At 35.0% G+C, this 16,727-nt stretch overlaps 1 protein-coding gene across 3 annotated transcripts in view; it reads right to left on the reverse strand.

Annotated features, from left to right (window-relative positions):
• Nucleotides 1-16,727, reverse strand: part of PTEN (phosphatase and tensin homolog) — a 108,091-nt gene that overhangs the window by 76,483 nt on the left and 14,881 nt on the right. For all 3 annotated transcript variants that reach the window (XM_021943457.2, XM_021943459.2, XM_009214930.3), the window contains exon 2: nucleotides 863-947. In XM_021943457.2, coding sequence (XP_021799149.1) covers nucleotides 863-947 — 85 coding nt within the window. The remainder of the gene's footprint in view (nucleotides 1-862; nucleotides 948-16,727) is intronic.

A 16,727-nucleotide genomic window follows, 5' to 3' on the forward strand; every position in this document is an offset into this window, starting at 1 on the left:
AATTTACAGTTGATTTATTAATACACATATGTTTTTGCTCTGAAATGAAAAAATATGTTAAGAGTATTTGCACATCAGACGTGAATTCCTTCTTTCATAAATTACGCCACGAATTCTCAAGGTTCCTACTGACAATTTACAGTTAATTTATCCATACATACATATTTTTGCTCTGAAATTAGACAATATAAATGTTAAGACTATTTGTACATCAGACATGAATTCCTCCTTTCATAAAATATGCCACAAATTCTTAAGACTGTATATTTTAAAAGTAATATTTATGTGGGTCTTGAGAATTGTTCTAAACTAAATGATAATTGCACTTAGAAAATTATGCAAAATTATAAAACTGATTAGCCTTGGTACACCCAGCGATTCCTTTCTATATATCTTTTAACAACCAAATACTTCTTCAAGTACTTGGTATACTTATGCACAGTGGTACCTTAAAATTTGGTCTACATAAAAATCAGTATTAGTCATCTACATCTTAATGTGAATAAATTTAACTGAATAAATCCACTCTAGGATTTTAATCCTAATCCCCAATTATGAAATAAGACAACAATCACACTGTAATGGAATTCAGGTATTAAACCTGGTGACAGGCATTTTATGGAGTCCAGGAAATGATATCACCTAAGTACCTGATTATGTTTAAGGTCAGTTCTTATCAAATGAACTGTATCCCACTGAAGTCCATTAGGTACAGTAAGCCAAAAAATGATTATAGAGCACTACAATAACAAAGTTTACATCACAAAGTATCTTTTTCTGTGGTTTAGAAATCTTTTCTAAATGAAAATACAACATGAATATAAACATCAATATTTGAAATAGAAAATCAAAGCATTCTTACCTTACTACATCATCAATATTGTTCCTGTATACGCCTTCAAGTCTTTCTGCAGGAAATCCCATAGCAATAATGTTTGGATAAATATCTGAGTACTTTAGTTAAGGAAAGAAATATCTGAAATATGCAGCAATCAAACTAAAAGTATACATTTTAAAACATTAGCTAGTTATGAAAAGAAAGCTTTCCCCACCATAGTTGGAGTAATAAAAGGTGGTCAATGTATTTATGTATAACCATTTATGTGTAATACTGGTAAAGATAAAAGGTAACTTCCATATTTACAATATTCAGGTATATAAGAAAAACAGAAAACTCGTGCTTTATAAATCACAGAACTAAAGTACTTTAGGTCAAAAACCAGAACTCAAAACAAAACCCCAAAATCTGCACCTGCCTGAAAAGACAAAGAGTTCAGCTTCTAATTTTTCATGGCTAAAAATTAAGGCAACATGCTGTAGAAAAAAGACATAGTGAAAATCTGGAAGTCAGAATTAAGAGCTGGCTATGTCTCTAACTAGTTGTGTAATTTGGACAAGTCACTTAACCTTTCTAGTCCGCAATTTCATATTCTACATAATTAGACTCAAAGAGATTACTACTAAGGTTTCTTCCAGCCCTTGCTATCTATGACTTGATAATACTGAACTGAAGTAGAAACTTTATTTATTATTCTTACTTTCAATCAAACTACAGTTGGCCAATGAACAAAACCGGTTTCAGCTGTGTGGGACCACTTGTATGTGGACCTTCTTCTACCTCTGCCACCCGTGAGACAGCAAGTCTGACCTTTCCACTCTCTCCTACTCCTCGGCCTACTTAAAGTGAAGGCAGTGAAAATGAAGACCCTCATGACGATCCACTTCCACTTAATGAACAGTAAGTATATTTTCTCTTCTTTATGATTTTAATATTTTTTCTGTAGCTTATTATACAAATATGCTATCTAACACATACATAAAATATGTATTAATGAACATTATATTATCAGTAAGTTTTCCAGTCAACTATAGGCTAAATATTAATAGCTAAGTTTGGGGGGGGGGGGCAAAAGTTACATGTGAAGTTTCAACTGCACAGGAGTAGGTGCCCATATCCTTTATGTTGTTCAAGGGTCAACTGTCATGGATATTTAGCATGCCTATTATAGTCAATTATGTTACAGACTATAGCTAGCATAAAAACAAACCTCTACACTCAAGAACCATTTATAAACTATAAAAATCATCAACACTCTACACTTTTATGATTCTTACCCACTCATCACAATAGCTCTCATTTTTTGAGCTACATCAACCTAATCTCATGATTTTCTGACAGACCTTTCACACTAGCCCAGCCAATAATCTGCCTAATGCCTCCTTTTAAGATCAACTCCAATAATCTCTGCCCACTCCCTTCTGGACTCATTTATCTTCCAAATAAAATTCAAAGTTGACCTAATCCAATGCCCTTTTCTAGGTCTTTTTCTTTCTGCAGCTTTCACATTATTGAGTTGATTTCAGTAGTATTTTCAATCCAAAAATAATTATCGAGTTACTGAAAGCTATTATTTTAATAGCATAGTTTAAGAAAAGGTTATATGTATACTATATGCTCTATCTATAAGATAACTGTGCTAACTGGAGAGATCTACGGAATATTTTAAGGAAAAAAAACTGCCCAATAGAGTATACAGGGTATATCTTTTGTATAAGGGATGGCAAAAAGAATGTTAACACATATATTTGCTTGAATGTCAACATCCTCAATACACATACGCATGCCTGAGTGATAAATGAGAAACTAATAAAAATGGATGCTTCATAGAGAAAGGGAAGAAAAGCGGAAAAGCATAGCAAGAACAGGTAGCAGCAGGACTCCTGTGATATAAAGAAAAAAAGACTTATAATCTCATACATTGAACATTGCTAGAAACAAAACTGATTAAATGTCAAATTGGCACTCAGGAGAAAGAGAAAGGTTTTGTTACAAGGGCTATTTGGACACTGCACTTTACTACACTTCTTGATAGGAACTATTCTAAACAAAATAAAACCTAGGAAGAAACTTTACATTTCTTTTGGTAGTTTTACCGATTCCAGTAATATCATTATTGATACCCTCAAACTATTTCCTTTTCTTTTCTTTTTTTTTTTTTAAATAGAGTCCAGGTCTCATGATGTGGCACAGGCTGGTCTCAAACTCCTGGGTTCAAGCCATCCTCCCACCTCGACCTCCCAAAGTGCCAGGATTACATGCATGAGCCACTACATAAAGCCTCCTCAAACTATTTTATCTTTTTTTTTTTCTTCCCCTGAAACAGGGTCTCCCTTTGTCACCCAGGCTAGAGTGTGGTGGCATGATCATGGCTCACTAGAGCCTTGACCTCCTGGGCTCAGGTGATCCTCCCACCTCAGCCTCCTGAGTAGCTGGGAATACAACCACATGCCACAATGCCCAGCTAATTTTTTGTAAAGACAAGGTTTCATCGTGCTGCCCAGGTTGGTCTTGAACTCCAGAGCTCAAGGAATCCACCTGCCTCAACCTCCCAAAGTGCTGGGATTACAGCGTGAGCCACCGCACCAGGACTATTTTCTTTATATTGTAGAAATAAGCAAAGAAGTTATGCTAATGACTTTAAGGTTCATAATAATAAGTGTAAGAAAACAGAGATAATATTGTAAAATCAAGAAATCATGTAAAATACTAAAAATAGCAGTATGAATTCATGTCTGTAAAAATCTGTTTTCTAGGTCTTTTCTCTGAAATGGCCTAAAAGCAACATCACTATAGCAGTAATAAATATTCCTAGAACACAGATTTTCAACTCTAATATTATAATAAACTAAAAGGTATCAAACTCCTTGGAAAAAGAATTAATGCCAGCTCTGGAGTAGGGAAGGTACAGGTGAGTCTGGGATACCTTTTCATTCCAAGAGAACAAGGAAGGCTTACAGAGATTAACAGCCTGTATCAAATGGACATAGGAGGTGGTATAAAGATCCAAATGACTAGCTGTGACAATCTGAGCATCAAAGAAAACATTTAAATGGTAGTATATTAAAACATCCTGAATTAAATAAATGTCCTTGAGTCTATAAAGACACTCAAAAGAAAAAAGTTGAGGCCAGATATTGTGGGTCACGTCAACAATCCTAGCACTTTGGGAGGCTGAGGTGGGTGGATTCCTTCAGCTCAGGAGTTTGAGACCAGCCTGGGCAATATGGCAAAACCCCATCTCTGCAAAACAAAAACAAAAAAAAATTGTCTGGCTGTGGTGGTGTACACCTTTAGTCCCAGGCTGAGGTGGGAGAATCACCTGAGCCCAGGGAGATTGAGGCTTTGGTGTACCATGATTGCACCACTGCACTCCAGCCTGGGCAACAGAATAAGACCCTATCTCAAAAAAAAAAGTTAAAACAACTAAAAACGTCCTTTTCATTTATCACCTTTTGAGGTGGCTAATGGAATAGTTCTTCACTTTGAAAAATGGTAAAGAGAAAGATTTAAGTATTTTGTCTTTCCTATAGAGACTGTATTTAAAGACAACTAAATAGTCCCATTTCACAAGTTCTATCTTACCAAAAAACATCAATTAATATTGTAAAAGAATAGAATTTAAAGTCTTATTTTGCAAACCCTAATGAAATTACTGATATACTCAAAGATCAACAAATGGTGTTAAACCAATAGGTGAGTGGTTGATGAGAAAATGAACTTTCCTACAGCGCCAAAATACTACTACCCAAAATACTTTCTAATGTCAAGAGATAAATATAATTGAACAATGGGCAGAAAAGACTGTCATGGTCCAATTTCAGTGGCCATCTCCTCATCATGAATCAAGTAAAGATCATGTAACTTCTGATATGCAATACAAAGGCACAGTATCATCTTTGATAGTTAAGGATCTTCAACTCAAATCCACCAAGGATTCAGATATAAATTTTAATTTATAGGAAATACATAGGATAAACAAGCTAAATGACACTATGAGACAGCAAACTGGACAAATTCAGAAAATTGGTAGGACATGACCCATTCTCTCTTCAACAAGCCAGTATCTTTAAGAAAAAAAAAAAAAAGGTAGGAGGTGGGTGAGAGGTGGGGGAAGCGGAAGGATGGGTTGCTGCCCTTAATTTTTAAAGATACAAGGTTCCTAACAGCCAATTTCATAGGTGCAATGCTGACCTGGATACTGTTTTAGCCAAACCAGCCATAAAGGAATTTTTGAGCTAATTGGAAAAATTTTAATGTGATCCGGGCATTATGTAAGATGAAAAGTTACTGAAATGGAAAAGTAGATGTAAATGACTAAAAAAGGCAGGTTTCAAAACAGAATGTACAATGTAATACCATTTGGATAAAAGAATACATATATATATCCATATAGACATATGTAGACAAAAGATTATAAACTAAAGTACTGAAAGTAATATGTAGGTGGCGGCATGTATATTTTTCTCATATTTGTTTGTTTTGTATTTTCTATTTTTGCCACAATGTACCTGTACCGTTTCTGTAACAAATTTTTAAAATTAGATGTTTTATAATTATCTGAGTCTATTTACTAATTGCCATGACAAAATGCTGTCTTGCCCTGTATGACTTAGAAAAAGCTCCGTATGTATTTTTTAATGCCAAATTTCTACCCAAAAATTATACTAATAAAAACATCTAAGATTTAAATAACATTTACTATGTCCCAAGAACATTTTTTGTCTCTTTAGGAACATATAAATTCACCCTCAGCCTCAAAGCATTTTTATTATAAAGATTCTAAAAGAAAACTATTAGGATTATCATTTTAACATCACAAATATTTGCTGTCATCTACTATTCTCACATAAGAAAGCTGTCCCAACTCTTAGCCAATCTCTGACAGTTTTTTAAAAAATTAAGGAAAAGGAATTTAAAAAATAAGAAGAAGAAAGCAGCCCCACTTAAAAATGTAGCTATTGTTCAATTATCAAAATGTATTGGGATATTATATCCATTCACTAAAAAAAAAAAAAAGAAAGCAGAAGACAGCAGAGGCCTAAAGTGAAATAATCTTTTTTTTTTTTTTTTTTTTTTTGAGATGGAGTCTCCCTCCGTCGCCCAGGCAGGAGTGCAGTGGCGCCATCTTGGCTCACTGCAAACTCCGCCTCCCGGTTTCACGCCATTCTCCTGCCTCAGCCTCCCGAGTAGCTGGGACTACAAGTGCCCACCACCGCACCCGGCTAATTATTTGTATTTTTAGTAGAGACAGGGTTTCACCATGTTAGCAGGGATGGTCTTGATCTCCTGACCTCATGATCCGCCCACCGCGGCCTCCCAAAGTGCTAGGATTACAGGCGTGAGCCACCATGCCCTACCATGAAATAATCTTAATTGAATAATCTCAACTCCACCTTAGAAGACAAAGGTAAGAAAATGGAAGACATCAGAGAAAATGAGGCACCAGAAGCAGTAGCAGGAAACCCCAAGTGGTTACAGCTACCAATACTCTGGAATTCCTATTCAAAATTACAAATATATTTTGGTCAAAAAATATAAATTCAAATCATCTATGTTTTTTTAATACAACTAAGAATATTTTATTAAAAGAAATAATTATTAGCACTAACAACCTTACCCAACCTAAACCATTAATTTCAGTGAGAATATTATTAAGATTTTTATCCTTATAGAAATGCACAGAAGTACAAAGCCCCTCCCTTGAAATGTGGTCATTCTAACAAGGGCTAAACTTGAATTTATCCTTGCACTATAAATACTAATTAATAATTACCACAGATGGGGTAATTTATAAAGAAAATAAGTTTATTTCACTCACAGTCCTAGAAGCTGAGAAGTCTAAGATCAAGGGGCTGCATCTGGTGAGGGTCTTCTAGATGCATCATAACATGGTAGAAGGCATCACATGGCAAAAGTGGGCATGAGCACATGATAGAGAAAAAGGGGGCCAAACTCCAGAGATAACTAACCCACACCTGCAATAATGGCATTAATCCATTAATGAAGGCAAAGCCCTTATAACCTAACCACTTCTGAAAGGTTCCACCTCTTTATAATGCCACATGGCAATGAAGTTTCAACATGAGTTTTGAAGGAAACATCCAAAGCATAGCATTCTGCCCAAAACTCATGCCCTTCTCACCTACAAAATACATTCGTTTCATCCCAGTAGACCCTGGGAAGCCCCACCTCCATGGCTTTGCTGGACTGAGCCCAAGCAGCTTTCACAGGTTAGAGTCTCAAGCCTCAAGTTCTCCCAGGCTCGCACTGCATACCAGTAGCTCTACAGTTCTGAAGCCTCGGTGGTGGCCTGCTGCCATGGCTCCATTATGCAATGCCCTAGCAGGTACTCTCTGTACTGACTCCAATCCCACATTTCCACTCTGTAGAGGCTCGAAGTCTGTGGCAAGTCTCTCCCAGACTATCCCCATCATCCTCTGAAGTCCTGGTGGTGGTAGCCATGTCTCCTACAGCTCTTTCATCCTGTGAGCCCGCAGAATTAGCACCATATAGACGCTGCCAAGGTTTACCATTTGAGTAATCAGCAGTAGCCTAAGCCACACCTGGGCCCCTCTGAACCAGACCTAGGACAGCCAAGGCCCACTGGGCTGAAATATGGGGAGCTGAGGTAGTCCTGGGCAGCAAGCTTGTGAAGAACCACCTGAGCCACAAACCATTCTGCCGTCCTAGAGCTCTGGGCCTGTGATGGGGCAGGCAGCCTCAAAAATCTCCAAAATGTCTTTGAGGTCTTCTTCCACTGTCTTGATAAATAGCACCTGGCTCTCTTCTAGGCATATTAATTTCTTTAGCAAGTGGTTCCTGGGCCACACCCTTAGTTTGCTCTCCTAAACATACCTTTTGCATTCTTTACTATGGCCAGGCTGCAAATTTTTCAAGTATTTCCATTCTGCCTCTCTTTTAATTATAAATTCTGTCTTCAAGTCATTCCCTTCCCCCAGCTTAGTTTAAGTGGTTAAAAGGAGTCATCCAGTAGCCTGAATGCTCTACTGCTTAGTTATGTCTTCTGCAGCATAACCTAGTTCATCACTCTTAAATTCTGCATTCCATAAAATCCTAGAACATGAACATAATTTCACCAAGTACTCTGCAACTATTTAACAAGGATGGCCTTTACTCCAGTTTCCAGTATCTTGTTCTTCACTTCTGAGATCTCATCAGAATGACCTTTACCATTTACAGTTCTACCAACATTTGATCATGACAACTTAAATAGTCTCTAAGTTCCAGACTTTCCATATAGCTCTCTTCTTCTGAATCCTCATCAGAATTGTCCTTAATGCTCTATTCACAGCAACACAGGCTTTTTCTAGTCTGTTTATCCAAACTCTTCCATCCTTCTCTACCCAGAACCCAAGCCATTTGCACATTTTCAGGTATTTGTTATGGCAACAATCACACTCTTGCTACCAGTTTTCTTAGTAAGTTTTATGTTGCTTTACTAGAATACCACAAAACAGGTAGTTTAGAATGAACAGAAATGTATTTGGCTCACTGTTCTGGAGATTGGGAAGTCCAAGAGCATGGCATCAGCATCTGGCAAGGATCTTTGTGTTGCGTTACCACATGGCAGAAGGTAAGGAAGCACGTGAGACAGAGGCCAAACTCCCAAGATAACTCATGCACTACCATGCAAACAGCACTAATCCACTCATAAGGATAGAGATCCCATTACCTAACCACCTCTCAAAGGTCCCATTTCTTAACACCATCACAATGGCAATTAAATTTCAACATGAGTTTTGTAAGAGACATTCAAAGCATAGTAGCAAAGGTTGCAAAGGATTTAACTCATTTCAGACAAGTCTATAACTATACATAAATGGGTGTTACATAATCATTAAAGTAAACTCAGTTGGTCCCTCCTTCATTCACATAATCATTCAAACATATATTGAACGTTTTGTACAAGGGGCACTGAGAATATAAGGCTAAGTAAGCAAAGACTACTGTCCTCAAGGCTTTCCTATTCTATTAGGGAAGACAGACACACAGACCTATAATTGTGCCAAAGGCCCTATTATATAAAAAATAAGATAGCTTAAGAGTTAAAGAGGGAAGGATTAATTCCGTGGGGACACAGATAAAGCTTCACCAAGTAGGTAATATATTAGATAATCCTTAAGAGTTAAGTCAGAAATCAGTAAACAGAGGAAGAAACAAGAGCAGTTAGAACATTCCAAGCAAAGGCTAAAGTAGACATATGGAAATACATAAAATATTCAGCAAAAAGCAAGCAGTCCAGTGAAGCTTACACACAAAGCAACATGGAGAAGGCAGGACTGACAAGGTAAGGTCCAGCTTTAAGGATGCTATGGCAGCAAATTCAATTTAATCAGACAGATAAGGAGTCAAAGGCCAGGATCAATATGGAAGCCTTTGCAGAGCAAGTCTTGTTCATGACCTATTTATTCCTTTAAATGGAGTCTAGGAATTCAATCTTTTTAAGGTTTCATTTTCTTCAAATTCTCACCTTCCTTACTCATAGAGTTTGAGATTTTACCCAAGACATTGGCATCCATAAGTTAGAAAGATGTAGACAACTAGTGCCTGTTAAGTATCATGTGCCAGACAGTATGCCAAATATATTCTCATTTAATCCTAACAATCCTAAATAGTACTACATTTCACAAAGAAATTGAGAGTCAAAAAGACTGGGTAATTTGCCCAAATTAGTAAGTAGTAAGTTATAATTTGAACCCAGATTATATACGAAGCTCCAAACCCCAAGCGTTTTACACCATACTGCCCAACAAGAGGAAGTTAAGGTTTTTCTATTTCCAAATAAAAATATAAAACTTTCAAAGGAAACAGGTTCAAATAAAAGTGATTTACTAACCTGTAATTACATTTACTAATAAAATGTTAAAATTGAAAAAATTCCAAAAGACAGTATGAATATCTACTGACATTTCCAAAAGGGATCCAGCAACTACCTAAACAAGCACCGAATCTTGAGGCAAATATTTCTTATGCCACAAATTACACAAATAAACAAAATCTTTCTAATATACATTTATACTTCTCCGTATGTTATAAAATTTGACATACTTTTAGAAAAACTAAACAACATAAGAACTGAGGAATACATATATATATAATGATTTCTGATAGAAAACAGCCTTAACCTACACTTAGCTGATATTCTTCTGAATAAGTTGAGTGTTTAATATGAAATTTACATATAATGACGTAAGTATTAAGCATAAAGATTTATAACAACCAGGTAACCAGAGGAAGATGAGTATTTCTGACATCTAGAGATCTACTTGCAAGCAGTATGGCATAATGGTTAATAACATACAGTCTAGAACCAACTTGCTGGGACTTGAACTCCAGCTTCACTTATTGTGCCACCTTAGGCAAAATACATACTCTTTCTGTGCCTGCTTCCTAAGTAGAATGGGGCTAGTAAAGGTACCTATCATACAAGGTTGCTATGAGGATTAAATGAGCTAATACATGAACAATGCTTAAAACATAGTGATAGCTGTCTCTCAACTGAACAAATGGTAATGTCTTATCCCATAAGACCTCACTGTAACTACTTTTCTTTCAATGACAGTGACTTGCGGAATAACCTAATCTTTCTAAAGAACATCAAAGCTTAACAAAAAGTTTTACTCTTTGAAATTCTTAATGTATCAATTTGACTTTTAAGTATTTATGTTATTGTAACTTAAGAACATATCTAATATACAATCCCAAAAGAAAAAAATAGTATGTCTGAGTTTTAGATTTGGGAACACTAAATTTTCAGTGTGTGTGTTTTGCTTATTTGTAATTTCTAATATTTCTATGATGATTACAAATTACTCATGTGATTTAAAAAATGTCATATACTAGCATACGTATGTATCCCTTATGATGAGTGTCTTTTTATTTTATCAAATATGAATGTATAGTTAGCTATTATTCCTGGGTTAATAAACTAACATTGTTTTAAAATAGAGCATATGATTTTTACTATTTTAAAAGTAAACAGGGCCAATATAGGAAATGCAAGAGATAAATATAAAAGATATTAACACAAATCTAGTACTCAATTGTAGTATCTTTTACACTTCTTAGATTTATATTCCTTTAACTAATTTTTGATGGAAATAAAAATGTTGGTTACATAGTGATAACTGTATTATACATACAGTATATCCTATTACATTTTTCAAAAATTTATTATATTTTCCCGATACAAAACTTGGGAAAACAATTTTAAATGACAATATAATATTATATTGATGGGTGTACCGTGGGTTAATGAACCATTTTACTACTGTTGGACATTTAACTAGTTCACAATTTTTAGGTATTATGACAAACATTGTAACAAACATCTCTATGTTTATGTCTTTTTAATGTTAGTGGTCATTTACTTAGGAATCAGGCTACCCATGTTCAAATCCCAGTTCTAATACTTTGGCCATGGGCAAGTTACTTAGCCTCTCTAAACATCACTTTCCCCAACTTTCCCCATCTTTAAATGGGAATAATTCTAGTATGAACTACATAGGGTTGTTGTGTTGAGGATTAAATGAGTCCAATGTATATAAAGCACATGATAAGCACTCAATATATACTAGCGATAAAATATTTCCCAACTAAAAAATTATTTTTCTCATATCAGTGATTACTGTATATACAATATACAGTATATTTCTGTATATATAGAAATGCATACATGGTACTAGCTATTTTGCCTAAGTTGGATGGTTACCACAGCTCCAAGAGATCTCAGATATAGTAGACAGTTTCCTCCCACATGCTAAATTTGTTTTAATTGAGGTATAATTCAAATAAAACAAAATACACAGATTTTAAGTGATTAGTTTGTTTTGATTGGTAAACTGCATATGCCATGTTTGGACAGTCTTGACTTAGGTGTTACAAGAATCCTTTCTCACCAAAGAACAAATACCTTCCCAAAGAAAAAAAATGTAATTAAGTTCTAAAGTCTGTCCACAGAAATCAATTTAATCTATAATATAGCTAAACTATATTTGAAATAATGTGGCTATCCTTACCAGCTAAGTAAATTTTTATTGCCTGTTCTAGGCATCCAATCGTAACTTGAAACACTAGAAATATGTTCCAAGTTACATCTAAATAACAAAATATCTTTTCTTGAACAACTTCTGAGTTGACATCTAAATAATGTATCTACCTTATCTCAAATCTGTATTTGCATCTAAATTAATGGGGTATATGCTAGAAATTTAACTACAATTTTCAAGTAGGATATAGTAACTAAAAATATCTCCCTAAATCTTATTTCATTAAGAACGTATTCCTGATATGTACACTAAATCTTATTTTAACTATGATGGTTTGCTAAAAGCTATTGTAAAAAGTTTCTTTGTAGTGCTTAATATATAGGTATGCTTATCCTTCAACAACTTATACAGTAAAATGCAGTGTTACAAACCAATAACTACTTTTCTGCCATAACTATTTTAAGAATAATTATTTCCACAGATCACAGATATTTTTTAAATTATTGCTAACTAAAAGTTGCAGTAACAATATGAAGCTATAACATATACATGAAATATGAATGATAAAATAGAAAGTGATAATACAGCTTTAGAGGTAATGAACAAAAAGCTTCAAAAGCAAAATCTGAAGCTGCGTGACTCATAAAACACTGACTTAAACCAGTAGCCAGGGTGAAAGAATTAATGAAATCAGATTAAGAAGAGAAGATAACAGGAATGGAAGGCAAGTTAGCAGATACCAGGACTTTATCACTTAGTTTTATTTCCTAGGAACTTCTAGAGATTTTTCCCTGATTTCCATCAGTGCTTTCAAACAACACACAGGATTCTTGTGAGCAAAAAAGAAACTCAGCAACTGATTCAAAAGTTACATCACATTTACATTTCTTTTAAAATTTTAAGTTTAAACAAGTATTTTCCAATTATGTCACAGTTAAATCCATATTATCAACTTTTCTAATGAAAGTATGCTTTAAATACAAATCTCATGAACTTCTATTACTTTCTCATTTAATCAAAGATTTTACATTTCTTACTAGGTTTTTTTTTTCTAATAAGCTATGTTGAATTGTTAATGATGGGCTCTCATTTCTAAATTGAAGATTCACATTGAGCAGAAAGCAGAAAGAGCAGTTCCTTGAATTTTCCAGTTGAAAAAGTGTCAACTGTTCATTATTTAAGAATAATTTGTCCTAAAGAGCTTCTCTGCACAGCAAAAGAAACTACTATCAGAGTGAACAGGCAACCTACAGAATGGGAGAAAATTTTTGCAATCTACTCATCTAACAAAGGGCTAATATCCAGAATCTACAAAGAACTTAAAGAAATTTACAGGAAAAAATCAACCCCATCAAAAAGTGGGCAAAGGATATGAACAGACACTTCCCAAAAGAAGACATTTATGCAGCCAACAGACACATGAAAAAATGCTCAACATCACTGGCCATCAGAGAAAGGCAAAGACCACAAAGAGATACCATCTCACACCAGTTAGAATGGTGATCATTAAAAAGTCAGGAAACAACAGGTACTGGAGAAGATGTGGAGAAACAGGAACACTTTTACACTGTTGGTGGGAGTGTAAACTAGTTCAACCATTGTGGAAGACAGTGTGGTGATTCCTCAAGGATCTAGAACTAGAAATACCATTTGACCCAGCCATCCCATTACTGGGGATATACCCAAAGGATTATAAATCATGCTACTATAAAGACACATGCACACGTATGTTTACTGCAGCACTATTCACAATAGCAAAGACTTGGAACCAACCCAAATGTCCATCAATGATAGACTGGATTAAGAAAATGTGGCACATATACACCATGGAATACTATGCAGCCATAAAAAAGGATGAGTTCATGTCCTTTGTAGGGACATGGATGAAGCTGGAAACCATCATCCTGAGTCATGTCCTTTGTAGGGACATGGATGAAGCTGGAAACCATCATCCTGAGCAAACTATTGCAAGGACAGAAAACCAAACACCACATATTCTCACTCATAGGTGGGACTAGAACAATGAGAAGACTTGGACGCAGAAAGGGGAACATCACACACTGGGGCCTGTTGTGGGGTGGGGGGAGGGGGGAGGGATATCATTAGGAGATATACCTAATGTAAATGACAAGTTAATGGGTGCAGCACAGCAACATGGCACATGTATACATATGTAACAAACCTGCATATTGTGCACATTACCCTAGAACTTAGAGTATTAAAAAAAAGGAGGAATTTGTCCCAATATATAAAACATATAATCATTCCTGTACAGATCAAATTAATGCAGCCTAAAATCTTATTTTCTAAAGGGAAAAAGGTACATAGGTACAAAGCTTGAACTATAAATATTAAGAGGAAGAGTGCTCAAAAAATGGGGTTTTAAGAATAAAGAAGGAATAGTCAGGAATAACACAGGAACATTTAAATATTTACTAGGTACCAAATCCTGTGCTAAGAACTTAATGAATATTGTCATTTAATATAGAAGACCAAGGTTCTACTTCCAGCTATGCAATCTCAAGCCCATAACCTCAAGTAAATCACTCAGTCTCTGGGCCATATATATATTTTTGTTTTGTTCTTCTGTAAAATAAGGATAATACCACTTGTGTAACTTCTTCGCTAATTATTTCAAGGACTAAATGGGATACATGAAAATATCTATAAAATTGAAAAGGACTCTATAATCGTAAATAAGGGGTTGTTATTAGATGGTGCATGAATTCTGTTATTTAAATTTAGTTTAAATATCTCATTACAAGGCAACTCAACGTGGTATGTTTATAAATAAATTGCAAAAGGAGGAATTCTGGCATATTAATTAACTTAAATTGACTTTAGCATAAATTTTAGGTTCCTTCTAACACTTTCTAGTTAATCTGCTGTCAGTGCCAAACCAGAAAGGAAGACTGCCTATCTATAAACTCTACTGAAGTTTTCTACTTCTCCAAACAACCTGACCTCACAACTTTCATGTTTTTATATTATATGAATCTGTCATGAGTAAGAAATCTGCACATACTTTTGCTTTGAAATAGAAGTTTAGATATCTTCCTAAATGGAATCATCACACTCTTCAAAAGTAGTATCAAGACTTGCTAGTAATTCTTCTCGTTAGCAATACTACAAACTGGTTCATTTGGCAACAAATCTGCAACTTGTAAAAACAAACTAAAATACTGTACACTCTTTAATCCAGTAATCCCACTCTAGCAATATATTCTAATAAACCAAAAGTAAACTATATAAACATATACACAACTATATTGTTTATAAAAGAAAAAAATAAAAATAACGCTAACACAGTATAGCAAACAAACCATGGTAGTTAGCCTCACCTGATGAAATATTACCTCTATAGCTTTAAAAGTATCTGTTGACAAATAAAAAGTGTATTCGTGAAAAAAAAAAAAAAAAAAAAAAAAAAACAGACCACAGAACAGTATGAAAACACTGATTACAACTTTGTAATAATGTGCATGTAACAAACAGGGAAAGATAATTTCCAGTGACACACATCTAAAATAGAACTAACTTACTTTCCCAATTGAACTCATTAAACTAAAGAACCATTTTTAAAGCTATCTATCCAAACCAGATACAGGAAAATTACACACAGGTTTACAAAATTTAATTTTTAAGGGAACAATCAAGGTGCTCTGAACCTCGATTAAAGTTAAGCAAATTAGAACTTCAGGAAGATATCAAGTCACTCACTGATAATGTTAGCAATACTCTAAAATCCAAAGTATAAGTTAGTATATTAGCTGACAGTGCACTAGACTTCTCAACTATTTTAATCAACTTTTCTTCATAGCAGGTATTATGAAATAATCTATCGTCAGACATGGTGGCTCACGCCTGTAATCCCAGCATTTTGGGAGACCGAGGTGGGTAGATTACCTGAGCTCAAGAGTTCGAGACCAGCCTGGGCAACACGGTGAAACTCCGTCTCTACTAAAATACAAAAAATCAGCTGGGCATGGCAGCGTGCACCTGTAATCCCAGCTACGCAGGAGGCTGAGACAGGAGAAATGCCTGAACTTGGGAGGCAGAGGTTGCAGTGAGCCAAGATCGCGCCACTGCACTCCAACCTGGGTGACAGAGCGAGACTCTATCTTAATAAAAAGAAAAGAAAAACAAGAAATTATCTACAACTGCTCAAGCCTACATCTGTGATCCTCTAAAAATTTAAGTTGCCCAACTAACTGGTTTTAACGAGTATACCAAACAATTACCTTCTTCCTAGGTCTCTGGACGAATATGATAAGACTGGTTTCCTGTTTCAGAACTCTGCTGCTGTTAAAACACACACACACACACACACACACACACACACACACATTATAGTTTTGCTCTCACTAAAAACATCTAAGACTGACCACTAATGAAGAATCAAAATATAGATATAACTTACATTATCAGCTTTCAAAAATATTATTAGTTCAATGACATGTGTCAGACATACTTGTCAACAGCATCATATACTTGAACTAAGCCAAATGCCAACTAATTTTCTACAGCAAAATCACAAAAAAAGCATATGAAAAACTGTAAAAAGTTAAAATCGTAATGCTGACCCGGCAATACCATAAAGTTCCTAAAACAGCACCTTTAATACTCATCTTTACATTCAACGTTAGATTTATAAGTTGAGTCTGTAATATCATTCTGCTTACAAAAGCTGTGCTTTTATCATTTATTCTGCCAGAGGTGATTACCCTAAAAGAGGTTTTGGCTACTCTTATAATTATGCAGAAAGACATAAGGCCACTAATTTTTACAGCAAAAAAGATATTCAAACAGGTAAAGTGCAGAAGATGTTAAGAGATACCAGTATTTTGAAAAACAAAGATCTAGTAACATTTAGTGCA

Source organism: Papio anubis, chromosome 11, assembly GCF_008728515.1.
Source record: "Papio anubis isolate 15944 chromosome 11, Panubis1.0, whole genome shotgun sequence".
Taxonomy (NCBI): domain Eukaryota; kingdom Metazoa; phylum Chordata; class Mammalia; order Primates; family Cercopithecidae; genus Papio; species Papio anubis.